Source organism: Typopeltis vanoorti, chromosome 15, assembly GCF_054136105.1.
Source record: "Typopeltis vanoorti isolate ZY-2024b chromosome 15, IOZ_Tvanoo_1.0, whole genome shotgun sequence".
NCBI lineage: Eukaryota > Metazoa > Arthropoda > Arachnida > Uropygi > Thelyphonidae > Typopeltis > Typopeltis vanoorti.
The window spans coordinates 9594730-9613418 of NC_143563.1; the positions used below are offsets into that span (position 1 = coordinate 9594730).

The 18689-nt window shown below is 37.9% G+C and overlaps 1 protein-coding gene across 2 annotated transcripts; it reads left to right on the forward strand.

Annotated features, from left to right (window-relative positions):
* The first annotated feature begins 600 nt into the window (after window positions 1-600).
* On the forward strand, window positions 601-14738 carry LOC150098357 (clotting factor B-like). 2 transcript variants are annotated; one of them, XM_090405655.1, is made up of 8 exons: window positions 601-698; window positions 1548-1635; window positions 5981-6058; window positions 10455-10531; window positions 13035-13147; window positions 13255-13511; window positions 14058-14221; window positions 14418-14738. In XM_090405655.1, exons 2-8 carry the CDS (start codon window positions 1572-1574, stop codon window positions 14571-14573), a joined length of 909 nt encoding a protein of 302 aa, XP_090261781.1. In that variant the 5' UTR covers window positions 601-698; window positions 1548-1571; the 3' UTR covers window positions 14574-14738. The 2 variants fall into 2 exon arrangements, with proteins under 2 accessions (XP_090261781.1, XP_090261782.1); XM_090405656.1 differs by lacking the exon at window positions 601-698 and adding an exon at window positions 788-922.
* The last annotated feature ends 3951 nt before the right edge of the window (window positions 14739-18689 follow it).

The window sequence follows — 18689 nt, forward strand, 5'->3', positions numbered from 1 at the left end:
AAAATCCAATATATTTGTATATTGGATTGTTTGCGATGAATTTTCACCACGATGAATTTTGTGCGTGAACCCTCGGCAGTGTAGTTGAAGAAAAATTTATTCTCTTAATTTAGTAAACTTTGATTCTATTTCCGTTTAGAATGTTCAATACCTTATTTCGATTATACTCTTTCTCTCCTTTATCTGTCCACGCATTTAGCTGTTTCTTTCTTTCTTTTTTATAATCAACCACAACGTTTCTCCTTCCAGCTATCTGCTAAGTAGACGCTTTAAAACCGGATGGATCAAACATTGACATCGAAACAATTAGGATTAAATCAAGGACACGTAACCACCACCTAGTCACCAAAACAGGAAGCTTTGCCTCTTATTGAGAACAAAATGATAAAAAACTACTACATTCGGTTGTTACTGTGGAGATAAAATAAATATCAGCAGGAACATCTGTAAGCGAGTATTGGTGGAAAGTCTTGTCCCATTTCCGCTAGACATCTTACTTTCTCCGTTCACTGCCACGATGACAATGGAACTGAAAGTGATGTAAGAAGGAAGCTGTACGCATGCTCTGTCTCTCTTACTGTAAGAAGGAATAATTGGTAAACTTCATCTTATTGAGCTATTGTCAAGGGGTCCGGAGAACTCTGGCCTGAAAAGACAGTAGCCGAAATTTCCTTTCTGAGAAGTCGCCGAACAAGAAAGTAAGATGTCTGTTTCTTATGTAAATGACTTAAAACGTGTTTGACTTAATAAATGAATTACTGAATGCATGCTTAGGTATGAATCACAGAAGCAGGGTAGGGAAAGACTGTAATTTGATGTACTTGTTATTATAAATAATAAATATTATCCTTATTCTTATTACGATATTCTTAAGGGTCTTCATAGAACTATGATGCAATGCGGTCTTCGGTTGGAAAAGGAGGTAAGTTAGTTGATCTCGTGCGGGTGGGGTTTTACTTCTCTTCATCTAGCACACAGAACAATTAGCCAAAGAACACACCCACACACAATAGACAGACGAATACTCTATTAAGTGCACAATAGATGGCGTGATGTGTAGATGACAGATTAAGTAGCGTAAATGGTGTTCTTTTAGTGTGATGTCCTCTCCGCGTTGAGTCCACGGATTCCATTGGAAGTGTAGTAATTATTATTATTACGGCATGACACTGTCAATAATGTTTTTAACAGGAAAGAGACTGTCATAAAAGTAACTCGAAAGCAGCACAATAGGTGCAGTAGTAAATGGCACACTTCCAACTAAGCACGATTACTTTCATACAAAGTATGAAACAAACTTGTTTATTCTCCGTGCAACATGGTTAGGTTCTTGTTAAACAAAAGACACTTCCATTCCTTCCAGTAAATTACTGAGGAAATGGGAAATCTCGTTACGCAACGATACGACATTCGCTGCAAGGTGTCATAAATAACTGACACCATCTTTATAAACCCACACACACACAGTAAGAGGGTATAAGCCAAAGACAGCTAGTTTAGCAGACAGAGCAGTGAATTTATGCGTGGTTTCCTCTTTATGTTTGCAGGAAAGACAGTTATAATACAGAAGAATGAAGTTCTTAGAATTTGTGTTTATCGGTATTGTGGCGAGTGTGGTACAATCCTCCGTTTCAGGTAAGCCTTGTGGTTTTGATTCCATTGTGAAGAATTATGATTCGTGTTAATATAAAATCGGTCAACTGCATAAATCAAGTTGTATTTATTACTAATTATCTATTTAACTAATTATCTCATTAATTTATTTGTGCATCCCTTTAACAACTCACACGATAAAGTATTAAAGCTATTATCACTACAATATTGGTATTTATTGGTCTACCTACTCACTGATGACACCTCAATAAAGGTTGAAATCGGTCTGGGTAGTGACCTATCTCCGTTAATGTAAAACAACATACATCTCCTAGAGGATCAGTTTTACATTAGTGTTAATGCTAAGAATAATGATCCTAACTTTAACCACCTTTACTACGAGTTTCCCGGTATTGCACTACCCAGGTGTTTGCTTACGCTTGTACTCGCCGAACGTTTATAGCTTGCAATATTCGGCATGAAATTCTTTGATTTCTATCTTAGAGTTTCTTATTCAGCTTTGAAATAATGTGGGAGTAAACATCCCCTTAATTTAAATAATTTTTACATCGCCGAAGAGAAGCTTTTTTGGCTCATTATTTCATTAATGTATTTCTCGCTTTTGACTGAATCTTCCACCTATATCTTCGTCTTCCTTGGGTTTTTTTCTGCTATCTTAGCATCAAATATCTGTTTTGTTAATCTTTCTTCACCTCTCTATTTAAGCAATTTACTCTGCTTACACATTCTTGAATGCTGACAATATTCCTCTCATCGTTCACTTCCATCGTCTCTCTCTGAGACCCTTCATATCTCTGTGGTCTCTTCTTGGATCAAGTGCTTTATTTCTAACCCAACTTTCAGATCCATAACTTAAAGCTGGTTCGAACACCTTCTTGTAAACAACAACTTAGTGTTTGGGATAATTTCTCTTTTAATCCATATAAGGTTATTCAGCTGGCTCATCACAATACCAATTTTGTTTATTCTGTTTATTATTTCCAAATTTAATATGCCATCTTCAATAAAAAGCTTGCCTAAATATTTGCAATATTTTATCTACTCTACAGGCTTTTCATTCAGAATGCATTCATTCAGAACTAAACTTTCAACGTTTTTGCCAAACCATTTCGTATTTTTTTATAGCTGATTTCCATGACAAATTTGTTACAGTTGTTATTCAATTCATTTAGAGAATCCTAGAGACTTGTAATGGATATGTTTAGGAGTACAGCAGCATGTGCATAGAGCAGAGTGCTAATTTGATATCTCCTATTCTAATATGGTCCACTGTTAATCAACCTGTACATTAACGATATTGGGAAGGATTTGACAAGCGACATACAGCTATTTGCTGAAGATGCAAAGATAGGTAGGGTAATCAGGAATGCTGCTGATATGCACTACTTGCAGAATGATTTGAATAGGCTAGCATTGTGGGCATGGGAAAATGGGACACTACAGTAGCAAACGCTAGCAAACAGGAGAAAGAGAGGGGTGATATGACTGAGACTTAAAAACTTCTGAAAGTTTCATACTGGATTTCAATTGATGGTACCAGTTCAATGTGAGTAAATCTCAAGTCATTCATTTCGGCATGATTAGATATCCAATGCTATTGGTAGGATAAGGGTTGAAGAAACTGATGAGGCTAGGGATCTTGTATAGATAGGAAGTTGATATTTAGGGACCATATGACAAAGATTTCAAATATAACTAAAAAGATAATTGCAATGCTGAAATGAACGTTCACACGTAAAGATAACGATGTTATTTTGCCTCTTTACAAGGCCTTGATAAGAAAGGACCTCACATTGAAGTCAGTTTATGTGAGGGTTAGAAATGATATTAGGATTAAGGAATACTGGTTATGAAGACAGATTGAGCATTTGTAGACTGCACACTAGCAAACACTAGAAAGAGGGGTGATGTGATTGAGACTTACAAACTTCTTAAAGATTCATACAGGATTTCAAGTAATTGATAGAAGTTTTCAATTTGTGGAGGGTGGGGAAAGAACGAGAGGACATCCTTGGAAGCTTAGAATGAAGAACACTAAGAAGGGTGTGAGGGCTAGATTTTTCTCTCAGAGGGTGGTGCGTGATTGGAAGGGATTGCCATTGGATGTTGTGTGTGCAAACAGTTTGAATGAATTCAAGAATAAGATAGCTGGTGTGTGTAGTATGTGGCCTCCCTCGATGAGTCTCTGATTCCCTCGAGGTCTCTCTTAATAATAATAATAATAATAATAATAATAATAATAATAATAATAATAATAATAATAATAATAATAATAATAATAACATGTTTAATTCCACTTTCTTATACAATGTGAAGCATATAGATGATGAATAAGAGTACAGATAATATGCATCCTTCTCATAACCCTGATTTTACATCAAATCATCATCCCGTACCTCCTTCAATTCTAACTGCTTACTGACATCTTAAATAGAGACTGTGTATTACCTTGTATAAAGTTCGATTTACCACATAAAACTTTGGTGCTTTAAAAAGTTTTTGTCTGGTCACCTAGTCTGTGGTATTTATCTTTTTCTGTTTTAAGACAACCTGGGAAGTTCGAGAATCGCTTTGAAGCCCCGTTCAAAGAGGGCCGAAGCGTGAGGGACATGGGCAGGAGAACGAGGTCTTTGTGTGCGGAACCACGAATGCCCAAATGCCAGCGATAATGACAGGAGATGGCCTTGTAACTGGGAAGGAAGAGTCGCCTTCTTGTGCTGTAGACAACCAGATCACAGCCGAACACTAATTCACAGCCGAGCACTGGTTCGAGACAACGAGGAAAGTAAAAACCGCAAATCGGTTACCTAAACGGCTATGCAAGTATAAATTCGAACTCTGTGCGTTTTCCCGGCTTCCACTGCAGGGTTTCGCGTGTAACATAGTTACGACTTTTGTTAGTACAACCTCCAGGCGACCTGTCGCCGAGCCTGCCGCTGAGGTGGCAATGTATTTTTGACTGTATCAGCATATTTTCACGGGGCCGGTTTGCCTGCTTACGCAAGTATAAATAAAAGTAATATTAAAATTTATGCATGTTATTCAAGAGACAAATATCTTGTATTTTGCTTAAAAAAATCATTCATTTTTAGGATTTTTTTTTTTCTGATACTCGCGTTTTTGATTCAGAAAAGTCTCTGTGAGCGTGTATTGTATTCGAATATTGATAACTACGATTAAGTGGTTCATGAGATGGCAGTAGTTGACTGCCGTTTACTGTTTCCACGACACCTTTAAAAATCAACGGTAGTTATGAGCTCAACTATCGATTAAGATAAAGTCCGGCTTTTAATTGATTTCAAAAGTTAGGACTGAAAGAATTCGTCTGCTACCTTTGACGAATAAAAGGGCATTCAAGCGTGTAATTTATTTATTTCGAAATAATGAATGAATTAATGTATAAGGCTTGATCTGCGAAGTGTTTCTACTTAATATTAAAAGACTATATCATCAGTGGGAAAAAAATGAAAAGAAAAGCGAAAAAAGATACATAAAACAAATACAGTATAGAACGAAAGCCTCACTTTGTATCGTGTTATCAATCGGCACAGGATATTCTTCGAAATATCTACATTCAAATAAAATAATCATGCAAAGCAAATCAATACCGAATAATAATAACCTGTTTAACGTTATTAATAGTTATAATAATTCTGTATTTTCAGTTTTGTTAACAATTTATTATTATGTCTTAAAATATGAAAAATATTAAGGTTTCCATAAACGGATAAGAAGAAAAAAGTCTATATTTTAAACATGATTAGCATTCTGGTTTTACATGAAATTATTTGAAGAAAGCTTTTATTAGAAGGAAACGGATTTAGGATTCAGAAGTTATTGAATTATGAGCTCTACTGAATAGTGCTATTTATTGCCTATTAAGCTCTGGTTATTTACCTCAAAATGACACCGCAGCTAACTAGAGAAAGAAATGATTATTACAAATGTGATCTGAAGAGTGCGATGTTCACCAGAGTAAGAGGGAAACATGCGAATGGAAGGCTTGGAGCAGGTGATCGGTGCATACACGGTGTGGAACGAAAAATGATTCCAACTCGCTGTTTTAGTGGATCATCCTTTCAACGGGGAACAAAACAAATCAAGCAAAAATATTCAATCACAGTCGATGGCCAGTGTGATAAAGGTCATGATGTTGTTTTCCTTTGAATATTAAGGCGACACCATCAACTTACCATAGTACCAGACACTTAAGAGTAGCTTATAAGATGACTTCCCCAAACCGCATCTGAGAACATGCGATTTGGAGTAGACATCACTAGCAATTATCGTTTTCAAGCCTGAAAAGAAAGCAAATGCAAATAGCATAACCATTCTCATAAATGACTAATTTTTTTTGTCTTTCCAGCATGCGGACTTCGACAGCAGCAACTGGCTGAGATCTACGGAGAACGTCCACAAGCACCAACGTCACCTCGTTCGTCTAGTGAGTATAAATTCGTTTTAGTTGGTTACTTTGACATATTCATGCATCTAAATAAGGCATCGATAGACAACCATAAAGGTGAATAGTTTAGTAGTGTCATATGGAGATGGAAGGGTTTTTCTCCGCTGATGGTTTTTTCAACAAGCAAAACATGAATCGGCCAGAAGAACATACGCAGTTAACAAGATGACAAAAAGACGATTTAAAGGTTTTCTTATGTCCCTCGTTTTCCTTTTTCTTTAGGATTTAAATTTAGTTCTGTTCCAAAAATATTTCCTAATTTCTGTTATCTGAGTCCCTCCCCCCGCGCCATGTTGTATTTAAATGCCATCACTAAAATTCATGTTTGATATTAACTTTGTTACGTTCTTGTTCTGACTTTATTCTGTATAGTAAAGGGCAGAGTAAAATTGTTTTGTGAAACTTTTGTTTCAGTTGAATATATTTACGCACGTATTTCTTTAATCTCACTTCGAAGGAGGGAGTACACCTTGCATGTAGTTCTACACCGGGGAAAGTCGTAGCAGAGGTGGAGTGAACTACAGTGCCTGGGACTTGCTCCACCGCGCGCGTTTCCCTTCAAAACGAAACTCTCTTTTGTGGTACATTATGTCCCTTCCGCATTGAGCTAAACGTATTTATCTTCTTCTTCAGCCATTTTCTCTCCACTGCTGGACGAAAGACTCCCCCAGTGTCCTCCATTTTGTCTTATCCTGTGCTTTTCTATGCTTCTGAGTTCCTACGATCTCGTTAATCAGATCCTCCCATCGTCTCTTTGGTTTCCTGGTAGCTCTATTTCAATCTCTGGGATACATTCTGATAAGAGAGTTGACCATTTTTGAGTATCCCTTCTTGCAATGATGACCTTCCCATTGCAATTTGGATCTTTTAATCGGTGTTATAATATCTATCACCCTGGTCTGACCCAAGTATTGCGATTTCTGTCTACAATATTACTACCAAGTAATGATCTTTCCATTTTTCTCTAAGTAATCCTCAACTTGCTGGTCATTTTTTTAGTCACTTTTCACTTCCATACGTCATGACTGGCAGTACACAACTGTCTAATATTTTTCCTTTTGAGTGCTTCGCGATGTTTTCCAAACGCTGTCCAACCAAGTTGAATTCTACGTATAACTCTTTTATAGTCGCTTCCAACTATGATCATTTGTGCGCTGAGTAGGGTAGGGTTGGGCATATCAATACTATATCAATTTCCTGGCGTTCAATTTGTATTGGCTTTTTGGTAATGTATTTAGTGCGCAGCATTTTTGCTTTGTCTTATGACTAAAACTTTCTTCTTACCTTCTGCATTCAATTCATTGATCAATTCAATTTAGATGTATTCAATTCATTGACATATCTTTACTAAGTTTTAAATATATACGACATGCATATTTTAATGTTCTTGATTAAATTTCAATTATAAATTCGATATTGTCGTCATGATAATGTAGAGGGTCTCTGGGAGGAGAGTGTTTTTCGTTATGCCGGGTTGTTTTCATTATGGGGCTGTCGATACCTAATATATAGCCTCTCGCAGTCAAGTCATCCCCACCTTCCAGTGGTAGAGCCTTTCCACAAACGGGGCTCTGGCGGGAACTGTTGACGCAAAAGCATATCTTCTCTAGTTGGAGGAAATACTAACTTAATCTCTTGGTGGTAGGCATCTTCCATCACCCGGTGAAAGAGCACCTCCTTGCTTATTACAGACCTAAAGCAGCTGCAGCCATGTTTGATCGCTAGAGCAAGGATTCCAGTTTCTGTCATCCCACTCTTTGCACATGTAATGAGAGTGATACCATCAAGCACATACAAATACAGCAGTAAAACAGTTCCACAGGCTGGTCGCTGGTTAGTACACGGGTTCGAACAAGGTACTAATGAACCTGGAGGCTTCCCGATCAACTAGCGAAAAATCCTGCAGCCACGTATTTTGTGTTCGTGACTGGAGGGCGACCAAATACTGTGGCTGTAGAGGGAACTGTCGAGGCCATGTGCTCAGAAGACTGTCTCCCCTCTGTGTGGGTGTCTGTTGCAAGTCTGTCACCTCTCACTACATGCTCGAGTTTCTCTTTATCTCTTCCTCAACAAATACAATGAACCACAACCGAGAGAAATGCGTTTTTATTGTAGATCTGTAAAATTGTTCCACATAAAATAGTTCAAAAACACACACACACACACACAAAAATAATAAATAAATAAATGAAATAAATAAATAAAAAATCCATTCAAAGAACAAACCAGTTCTCAAGTATTTGAAGCCCCAAGATCTACTATAACAAGGGACCCGAATTCAGATCTCCTAGCTATATCTCAGTGGGACAAGGACAGCCTTGTAAACTTCACTGCCACCAAAACTCAGTTCTGTCTGATCTCTCGCAAGAAAGAGCTCGCATCCCTCCTCCTTCCCTTCAGTAATACTGAGATATCCAAACACGATTAGATTTCTCTTCTTGCACTGACCAGCACCTCCGATCTTTCCTAGCACAACCATATTTCATCTATATAGTTTCCGCAGCAGTCATAAAACTTGGAGTATTTTCTCGCACAAGACACTACTTCACACCTTCACAGCTGCAAACTCTATACAAAGCCCAAATCCTCACAGCCATGGAATATTGCTCCAATATTTGGGATGGCGCTCAAAATCCTCTGTAAGATTCCATCGAGAAGAGGGAAATGCGGGTAATTAATGTTTCCCCTATCTCATGTACTTTCAGTTTCTGCCTTGTGCCTCTTCTACAGATTCATAGACAGTGCTTTGCTGAATTGGCCACGATTATTCCTCCATTCTCCTTCTCCAAAATCATTACAGTAAGAGCCACTGCTAATCTTTTACATCCATCTTAAAACTCACTTTCTCCTGTTTTATTCCATCTATTTGTGTCCGTTGGAAGAATCGTCCCCACACTTACTTCCCCAAAAATTACAACACTCAACTGGGTAAGCAAAATGTGAACAGGCTGCCCCTTTCTTCTATTCCTCTAGCCCATTGGCGCACCCAGGGAGGGGGCCAAGGGGCTCTGGCCACCCAAAAGTAAAAGGTTATTTCCTTTTTATTTACACTAGAAAATGGTTCGAGTTTTTATTTACACTAGAAAATTTTCCAAAAATATTTTCCATATTAAAAACCTCCCACTCTTTCCACATATAATGAGAGTGATACCCTCGAGCACATACAAATAATTAAAATTCCTCTAGCCCAGTGGCGCACAGCTTAAAACTATTAAAATTAATTTTTCTATTTATGTTGTTTCTTCTATTTCTACAGTACTTATCATGTATTGCCGATCATTGCAGATGCTTAGTCATAGGTCATATGCAATGCGTAGTGTGCATTCGTAAATCGTCTATTCAGTTCGGTCCCACTCCCAAGATTAAACCTTCAGTGCTCCCCCCCTTCCCCCAAGATTAAATCCTGAGTGCGCCACTGTTCTAGCCCACCCACAATATCAATGTGCTATAGGTCTTGTGGCCTTCCGTGTGTGGACCAGATATTAAAAAGAAATCCAAATGTCTCCAATTTACACTAACTGTATAGTAGACTCTACTTGTGTATAGTAGACTCTGATAGTGTCTAGTGTATTTAGTGATACAATAAAGCCACTTGTTTTTCTTTCGTTTCCAGAAGGTGACATATATGTTTTCCTTCTTTTTCCCCGGGAAATGAGCAAAATCATCAGGTCGTTCAATTTTAGGCACTGAGGCAAAAGTGGAATCACGCTCCAAACACTTCGTGTCCTTCCAAAATTCTGTTTAATATTTTGATTTCAAGTTCAGATATTAAGTTGATAAAAACGGATTTACTCTTCTGAACACGGACACTGGCCTAAACCATTCCATGAATAATACAAATGGCAGAGATATCTTCGTGTAGGTTCATGCCCTGTGAAGCTGCCGGAATGGTTCGAGAGTAGATTAGAACACGATGGCCACTTCCAATGCTGCAGGATTTTAATCACATCTGTAGGTTATGTGGATCGAGAAATCTGACGTTTGAATCCTCCTCCTCCCTGAACACTCACAGATCTATGGGGAAACGTTTTTGATGTGGTGGTACAGCACATCTTCTGCAACTTTTAAAGGTCTTAAGAATCCATGTCGTGTGGTACTGGCAATCCTGGCAGCAAGAGGGCTCACAGGTGACTACGAACTATTGGGTTGGTTTTCTTAATATTTAGAGTGGATACTTCTGGGGGAGGAAGAACTCTGTTTCATTGCCATGTTAAATCTCGAAAAAAAGTGTTAATATCCTCATGGACATTTTGAACCTAGTAAATTGTTTGTTTCTCATCCGTTTGCCTTCACACATCCTATTATAAAGGATAGTGAATTTATTGTTTTCTTCTAGGTTGAATTTTATTATAAATACATTTTTTACTTTTTGCAGATACTGGTACCCAGTCCTCTGGTGTGCCATTCGTTGTTGGCGGGACTGATGCGGATCCTAACAGCTGGCCATGGATGGTAAGTATTGAGCTTTTATCCTATAAAACTCTCGTAATCATATTCGGCACTTTGAGAATTCCTAATTGGTTTCGTGGCCTATTGCTTATTGACGGCATCATTCAATCGATGCCATTATAAGCTTCGTCTAGGGACAATGAAAATATTAATTAGAATTCTTTATTCGAATAAGTTATTCAAGCTTGAAGCAGAACACTGTTTCCAGTTATTCATTTTTTTTATTAACACTCTCAGTGCAAATAGCTATTAAATGCATTCTTAGAATCCATTTCAAAGAATGGAAATGCTTGCGAATATTAAATAAAGCTTTGGTATAATAATTATTTATATTAATATAAATACAGTAAATTCACCGACGCCTTTTATTCCAAAAAGGTAGAACGGTAATTCGTTCCAACTTTTAGAAATCGATGCACTCAGTCCTTGATCATCCAACGTCCTTGAACTCACTGGTATTCAATGATTCGATATGGAAAATAAGTGCTGCCATCTAGCGATCCTAAACTGTAACAGGTGCATTTTCTGAAATAGTGCAAATTCTATTGTTAATGTTTACAGACTGCTGGGATTAAAACGTAAAGTTTCTCAGAGGGAGAAACTCGACCTGCTTGTAATCTACTAAACGGCAAACGAAATCTCGTTGCACAATAATTTCCCTCCGTGATACGACATCATAATTAGAATACAGCAGCGCCATTTACTTTTCTTAGTATTGATCAGGCTCAATAAAGAAAAGACTTGAATTATTTGATTGTGGTTTTATCTATAAACGATAAAATGATGTTTATTTATCATTATCATTATATGGAATTGACAAGTAAGGAGATTTAGTGAATGAATACGTGCACTTAACAGACATAATACATTTGCCTTAGAGTGTTAATTGTTTCGCCATTAATTCCAATTCACTTACTGTATCCATATTAATCAAGTACAGGAAAACCTCGCTAACGCGATTAATTAATCCATCAATTAATGCACTCTAAGCGAAATCGCGTTAAGCGAATGCAATAAACAATACGAATAATTATAATTCATCCGTCAGTTAGCGTAAACTGAGAAATTAATTACAGTATAAGCTACATTACGAGATAAAGTCATCAAAGTTAATAAAAATCAATTGCATAAATTTTTATTTAATGTCTAAACATGTGATTGAGCTACTAATTTTTTTTTTTTTTTACAAAAAATTAAGTAAAGATGATTGAATCGTGAATCGTGAATTCACGATTCAATCATTTGAATCGTGCTCGACGTTTTCATCTTGTCGTGCAATTTGCAATTGCCGGCGATCGCTTTATCAAGATTTCGGCGGACTTTGAAGCTTCGTTCCATATCAGGATCAGCATCAAACAAAATTTCTTCAGCATACTCAATGTGATTGAAAACCAGCCTCAAGTTCTTTTGCATTTGGCTTCTTAGTCGTAACATTCTCTTCTTGTTCTTCATATGCACGCTGTTCTTCTAGTTGAAGATCATTCTCGCTTAACTGTTCTGAAAGGGAATCGGGCAAGTTTCTCACATCTTCATTATCCAGTTCATTAAATCAAGTTCTTTTCCAATTGTACTGATTTCTTCAATAATATTACATCTTGGATTTTGGCAAGATAAACTAACATAGGCTTGAGTTTAAAGTCGCCTTCTGCATTGCCTCCTAATAAAAGCGTAAGACGATCTTTAGATATTTTGTATTCTGGTTGAGATGCTTCAGTTTTAGCTAGGAAAATATCTGTTGGCATACGCATACAAAAGAGACCAATTTCGTTGACGATAAATATTTGCTGATCGTCATAATCACCATCCTGGATTATCCACTGCAATTCTTCAGGAACATGGTCGCAGAATCTTCATCAGCATTAGCAGATTCCCGAGTTATTCTTATGTTATGCAGTCCAGTTCGATTTTCAAAACGGTCAAGCCATCCAAAACTCGCAGTAAAGCTTTCATATTCCTCTTGAAATTTGGTCTCTTTCAATGGGGTAAAAATATTGAGAGTTTTGCCTGAATATTCCGTGTACTAAGTCCTCAATCCAGAGTGATAGAAGAAGCTCCATCTCGATCCTTAAATGACTTCTATTTCGGATAATCTGCTTTCTTAAAGAAGCAGCAGCAACTTTTCCTTGTTCTTTGTATTCTGGCGCTAGGAATACAATCATTGTGTTCCTACAACCACTTTCATATCGTTTAATGACTTCCAGCTTTTCCGCTTGCTGTAGATTGGCGACAAAGCATTTCGTGTAACATAAATTTGCAGAATGTAAAAAAAAAAATAATAAATCGCGTTAACTGATTAATCACACGCATAAAGAGGGAAATAGTATCATCAATGGCGATAACTGATTATCGCACATATCGAATTCGCGATAAGCAAGGTTTTCCTATAAACGCAAAGCAATATAATTATTTTAATAGAGTTATGTGATCTTTGTACTGAAATATGCCGATATGCGTAAATTAAACCTTATAACGCCATTTCTTTCTTTTTTTCTCGATGTGTTAACAGTCTGCGATATTTACGAAGAGATCAAGAAGAAACAAATTTCTATGCGGAGGCTCTTTGATTAACAGGAGATTTGTTCTAACTGCTGCCCATTGTTTTGCCAATCGAATTCCTCCGTAAGTACATCCCTGAATCGTGAGGTTTTGCTAAACGGATTTTTTCCCCATTATTTGCTCTATTTGATGCTTTACGTTATTAATTTTGAAACGTTTTCTTGTTACAGTGATGCTTCGCGTTTTGTTGTTTATTTGGGATCGAATGAAGCCAATGACGGAACTCCGTACGATGTGCTTAGTGTGGTCATCCATGAAAATTACAGGAGCACCCAAGTGTACGACGACATCGCACTGATTGAGCTAGCTAGTGAAGCCTCCCTCGGTAACAAAGTGTTTCCTGTCTGTCTCCCGCCAGCCTCCATGAGTGGTTCCGGATATGTGGGCAGAAAGGTCAACGTCACAGGATGGGGTCAGACTAGCTTTGGTAAGTTTCCCAATATCGTCGACAGGGTGTAGCATAAAGGCAGCCTGCCTCACGGTCCGGCTTAATAAGCGCGCTCGTTCAGCCATATTGCGGTAGGCGCCGTCGCTACGCTAACAATTCCTTTTAGCGTAGCAAGTGCTGAAAGAAATTTTTCCAAGCTTAAACTGATTAAAAATTATTCGCGAACAGCAATGACCAAAGAAATTTCAGTTGGTCTAGCAACTATAATGATAAAGGCGGACATAGCTTATAATTTAAATTTAGAAGAGCTTGTAATCAGTTTTATTGTGGGATCTCCCTGTGGAGCAAACATTTAATTAATAATATTATGTAATCATTATTTCTCTTGTAATAAAAACAAAATAGCAAGTGGAGATTTTCTTCTATTTTTGTCTTATAATCCATCAGAGACGATATTTACCTGTTTGCCTCAGGGCGCGATCTAATCTGGAGACGGCCCTGGTAAAACCATAGCTGTTTACTCTTTGTGAGCTCAACCTTTCTTGTTTTCATCTCATTTGGTTTTTGTTTTGCTTTCTCTGTCAGGTGGCAGAAATAGCAGGATACTCCAACAAGCAGAAATCACCACCGTGTCGAATTCCGATTGTCGTCAGAGTTATTCGAGGAGCCCAAGCACCCAATATCCAAACGGAATCACCAGTAACGCCTTGTGTGCCGGAGAAATTGCTGGGGGAATAGATGCATGTCAGGTAAGAGACCTCGTATATACTTGAATTATATCATGGCTTATGATGTTAGGGAGACAGCGAACAACCTGCAAGGTGGAATATATGGTACTTTATATTTTAGCATATCTTTTAATACTTGTCGATATTAAAATTAATGAAACAATACATCTATTAAAAATTGCGACAACTATGATAATTAATTTCATATTCATTATAGGGCGATTCTGGAGGACCTCTGGTGATGAAAGATAACAATAGGTGGTATTTGGTAGGTATCGTTTCATTTGGCTACGAATGTGCTAAGCCAGGTTATCCAGGAGTGTACACTCGAGTGACATCGTATCTAGATTGGATTGACAGCTATATGGACTAATGTGAAACCTTTACTACTAATCATGTATCGTCGCATTCGTTACTGTTGTATTGGTGTAGTTTCATGTTATCTACACTCGATATTGTTTCCACCGAATATCATTTGCTGTGCGGATGAACTCTGCAATATTGAGTTTCGTTCTTGTAGTTGTTTGATATATCTGTATTCATAGTCTTGATAAGTTTAAAATAAAAAAGAAATAAAAAATAAAAACAAATTGGATAACATTCTGTCAGTCTTTTGTCTAAAATCTTGAAATTGGATGTTCTGTAAATGCATCATAAAGTGAGTAGCATGAATTTAAAGATAAATTTGAAATTGGTAGTTCGGGTATACCTCTGCCAATAAGGAAAGATTACATGATTTTTTTTTATAAAAGTATTCTAATAATATTATTATAAAATACGCAACCCTAGCATGGCAGCCTCTTTATTCACATTTATGAATAATGTGAAAAAATAAACTCAGGCGCCTTCTATGAGCCTTTAAAATGAATGACTACTGTTATGTTAAAATGAATAAATTAAGACTACGTCTTGGTGTTATGGAAGATAAGTAGATGTTTTTTATATATTGTCTATGAGAGTAATACAGGAGTGGAAGTTTTATCAGTGTCGACGATCATATGACTACCAAGTTGCTTTTTTTATGTCTTTTGATAATGTCCTACCGAGAACACTTTGATACGATTGAAATCAATGGAGACGATCAGATAACCAAAGAGAAAAGCTGTTGGCGAATGATGAACAGGAGAGAGGTTACAAATTTTTCAACCTTGCTTAAGAAGCTTTCCTTCTAATGACAGTGTGGTACATTGATCATCATGATTACTACATAAGGAGTGATGGCATGCAGACTACTAAGATGCATCCTAAACAAAGATTTTCTTATGTTTCAATTGTTAAAACGGGTTCAGATACTCACGGATTTTTGTCTTGGAAGCAGTGGACAGCAGCCAACACAAATCGCTTGCTGATGAGGGCTCCTCCACATAAATATCTTGAATCTCTTGAAGTATTCCTCATGATGCTTGTCTGAAAGATCAGATCATAAAGGCATAAGTTGCTAAAATGGTAAAAAAAGCAAATAAAAAAGAAAAATATATTGAACTCTATGAACTTTTTTACTTGTGGTTGGATGAATTTTCTCTAAATGGAAACGTATTTGAGGAACAGTACAGTGCTAAGTCACCTTTGTTTTAAAACCAAATGTAAGCTGTGTCAGGTCTTATAAATTGCTATCGCATTTTATTATGTTTTCAAAAATTTAGTTTGCAATGCCTATTGGTTTCATTTTTGACTGCAACCAAACTGAAATAAATTTCAATAGATAGGCTACATACAAGAATTCATAAGATTCCATCTTTCTAGAACAAATTACTTAATATCTATTCGACTCATTTTGGCAATAAAAATTACGGAAGTTAAACTAAAAATAGAATCAGATGGCCATTTTGTGTACATTCAAGTACTTTAAAAAATAAAATCAAATAAAATCTGCACCATTATAATTTGATGTTTGAATACATTCTGATAGACAGTCCTAAATGCCGAACTTTGTTCTTAAAGAGTTTTCATCAAAAGCAGCCGTTTAACTCGTATGAGATGTTCTCCTTCTTCAAAGACGGTAAACGTCTTGTTCATGCAATTCAATTTCTTCATATGGCCAATTCCAAATCTCGTGAATGACCTAGAAGGCGTTGTTCAAGCTATCTAAACTTTCTTCCTGCCGCTGTATGAAAAGTATCGCGATTTCTTTGAATTCACTTATATGCGCTTGCGCTTATGTAAAATAAATATCTGTGTATAAGAAGATTTATATTAATAATAATATTGGATTTATAATTATTATAATATTAAATTTCCGTCCTTTAAACGTTTGGGAGTATCACCAGAACACCTGAGATTGGTGGTTGAGGATCGTGAACGTTGGAATTTCCTCTTGCAGCTGCTGCCCGCACAACCCAATTAGGAAAGGTAGGCATTGATGATGAATGAATGAATGATGTTAGTGTAAGGAGATGGGCAGAACTGTCAACTGACCACCACCTTGTTGTCTGCAGTCTACGGCTTCAGAAACCAGATGCTAACATCAACGCTGGTAGGCCTAAGCAGCTATAACACGTGAAATGGGAGGCACTGCAAAATGATGCTGTGAGGAAGAATTTTGCAGATGACATTTTCTACAGGTTCAAAGAGATTTCCAAGCATACTGCAGATGTTAAAGAGGAGTGGGAGATGTTCAGAACAGCTTTCACTGCCTCTGCACTCTCATACTGTTGCAGAAAGCTGATCAGCCTTGCGATGGGCAGTGAGAAAAGGACACCTTGTTGGAACCGAGATATCCAAAAAGCTACCCGGGCAAAAAAGGAGGCCTACCTAACATGGCTTGGGGGTCAGGTCACCTGAGATGCGTTTCTGTATGCTGAGGCACGAAAAGCTGCTGCTGAGGTAGAAAAGTCAGCAAAGCAGAAGGCTTGGGAATCCTTTGGAGAAAGATTAGACTCATCCTATACAAATGCAAACAAAATATTCTGGCAGACCACCCGCCTTCGATGGAGGAAATCGTGCACAGCAAGGGCAGTTAAGGCCTCTAATGGTGCACTTTTAACACCGAGAAGGATATCCTCCACAGATGGAGGGAATACTTTGAGAGTCTTCTTAACCCAGGTAGCCCAGCAGTTGTGGACATCGAAGAGGTGCAATTCGTGGCGATGACTAGTCTCACAGTAGAAGAGGTCCATTTAGTAATAAAATCGCAAAAATTGGGCCGGGCTTCTGGTAATGATGAAATTCGTTCCGAAATGCTAAAAGCATTAAATCGAGACGATGTTCTCTGGCTGACTTGAATGTGTCAGGCTGCTTGGATATCTGGGCGAGCACCAAAGAAATGGCAGACAGGTATAATAATGCCAGTCTTCAAGAAGGGAGACCAGAGAAATTGCAGCAACTATCGTGGCATCTCTCTCTCTCTCTCTCTCTCTCTCTCTCTCTCAGCTCAGCCTGCATGGGAAAGTATATCCTAGGTGCTTGGAAAGACGGTGTAGGAGCATAGTTGTCAAAGTTCCAGGATGAACAATGTGGCTTTCGTCCTGGTAGAAGCACAACTGACCAAATCTTTACTTTAAGGCAAGTCTTTTAGAAATCTTGAGAATATGCCAAGAATGCCTGCACATGTTTTGTGGACTTGGTGAACTCATATGACCGGGTTCCTCGGGATAAGCTTTGGCAATTAGTAAAGGAGTATGGAGTGGATGGCTAACTATTAGCTGACACCAAGTCCCTGTATGAATGCTGGGAGTTTTGTGTCAGGATAAACAGCACAAAGTCTGAACCTTTCACACTCACCGTTGACCTCCGCCAAGAGTGTGTTCTGTCACCCCTCCTTTTCATAATATTTATGGACTGGATTGATATGCAAACCGAAGCAGTGGGTACTTCAGAATTGGAAGATGTAACATTGGACGTCAGATTTTTGCTGATGACCTAGTTCTGCTTAGCTCTTCCACAGATAACGTCCAGCGGCCCTGGATAGGTTTGCAGCTGTTTGTGCAGAAGCCGGAATGAAGATCAATGTGGCCAAAATTGAAACATTTGTGGTCTCAAGACAACCATCCCAGTGTACTCTACATGTGAGTGGAGTCCCAATGAGGAAGGTGGAGCAGTTTAAATACCTTGGGTCCATATTCACATGTTATGGAAAGTGGGACGTAGAGTTGGATACTGGGATTGACTCAGCAAGCAAAATATTGCGGGAGCTTGGCCATTCGATAGTATTGAAGCGGGAGTTAAGCCAGAAGGCAAATCTGGCTGTCTTCAATACAGTCTATGTACTCCTATTGTCATGAAAGTTGGGTAATGACCGAAAGAATGCGGACACGAATCCAAGCGGCTGCAATGAGGTTCCTTCGAGGGGTTGCGGGGATGACAAAACTCGACACAGTCAGAAGCTCTGCAATTCGGGAAACCCTCAATACTCAACCATTGCTTCTCCGTGTTGAGAGATCAAAGTTAGAAAAGAGAAGAAAGTTAGTTAGAGAAGAAAGGCTTCTCCTGCTGGTGAAGCCTTTCTTCTGTCAAAATGCCAGAAGAAAGGCTTCTCCAGCAGGCCCTCTTT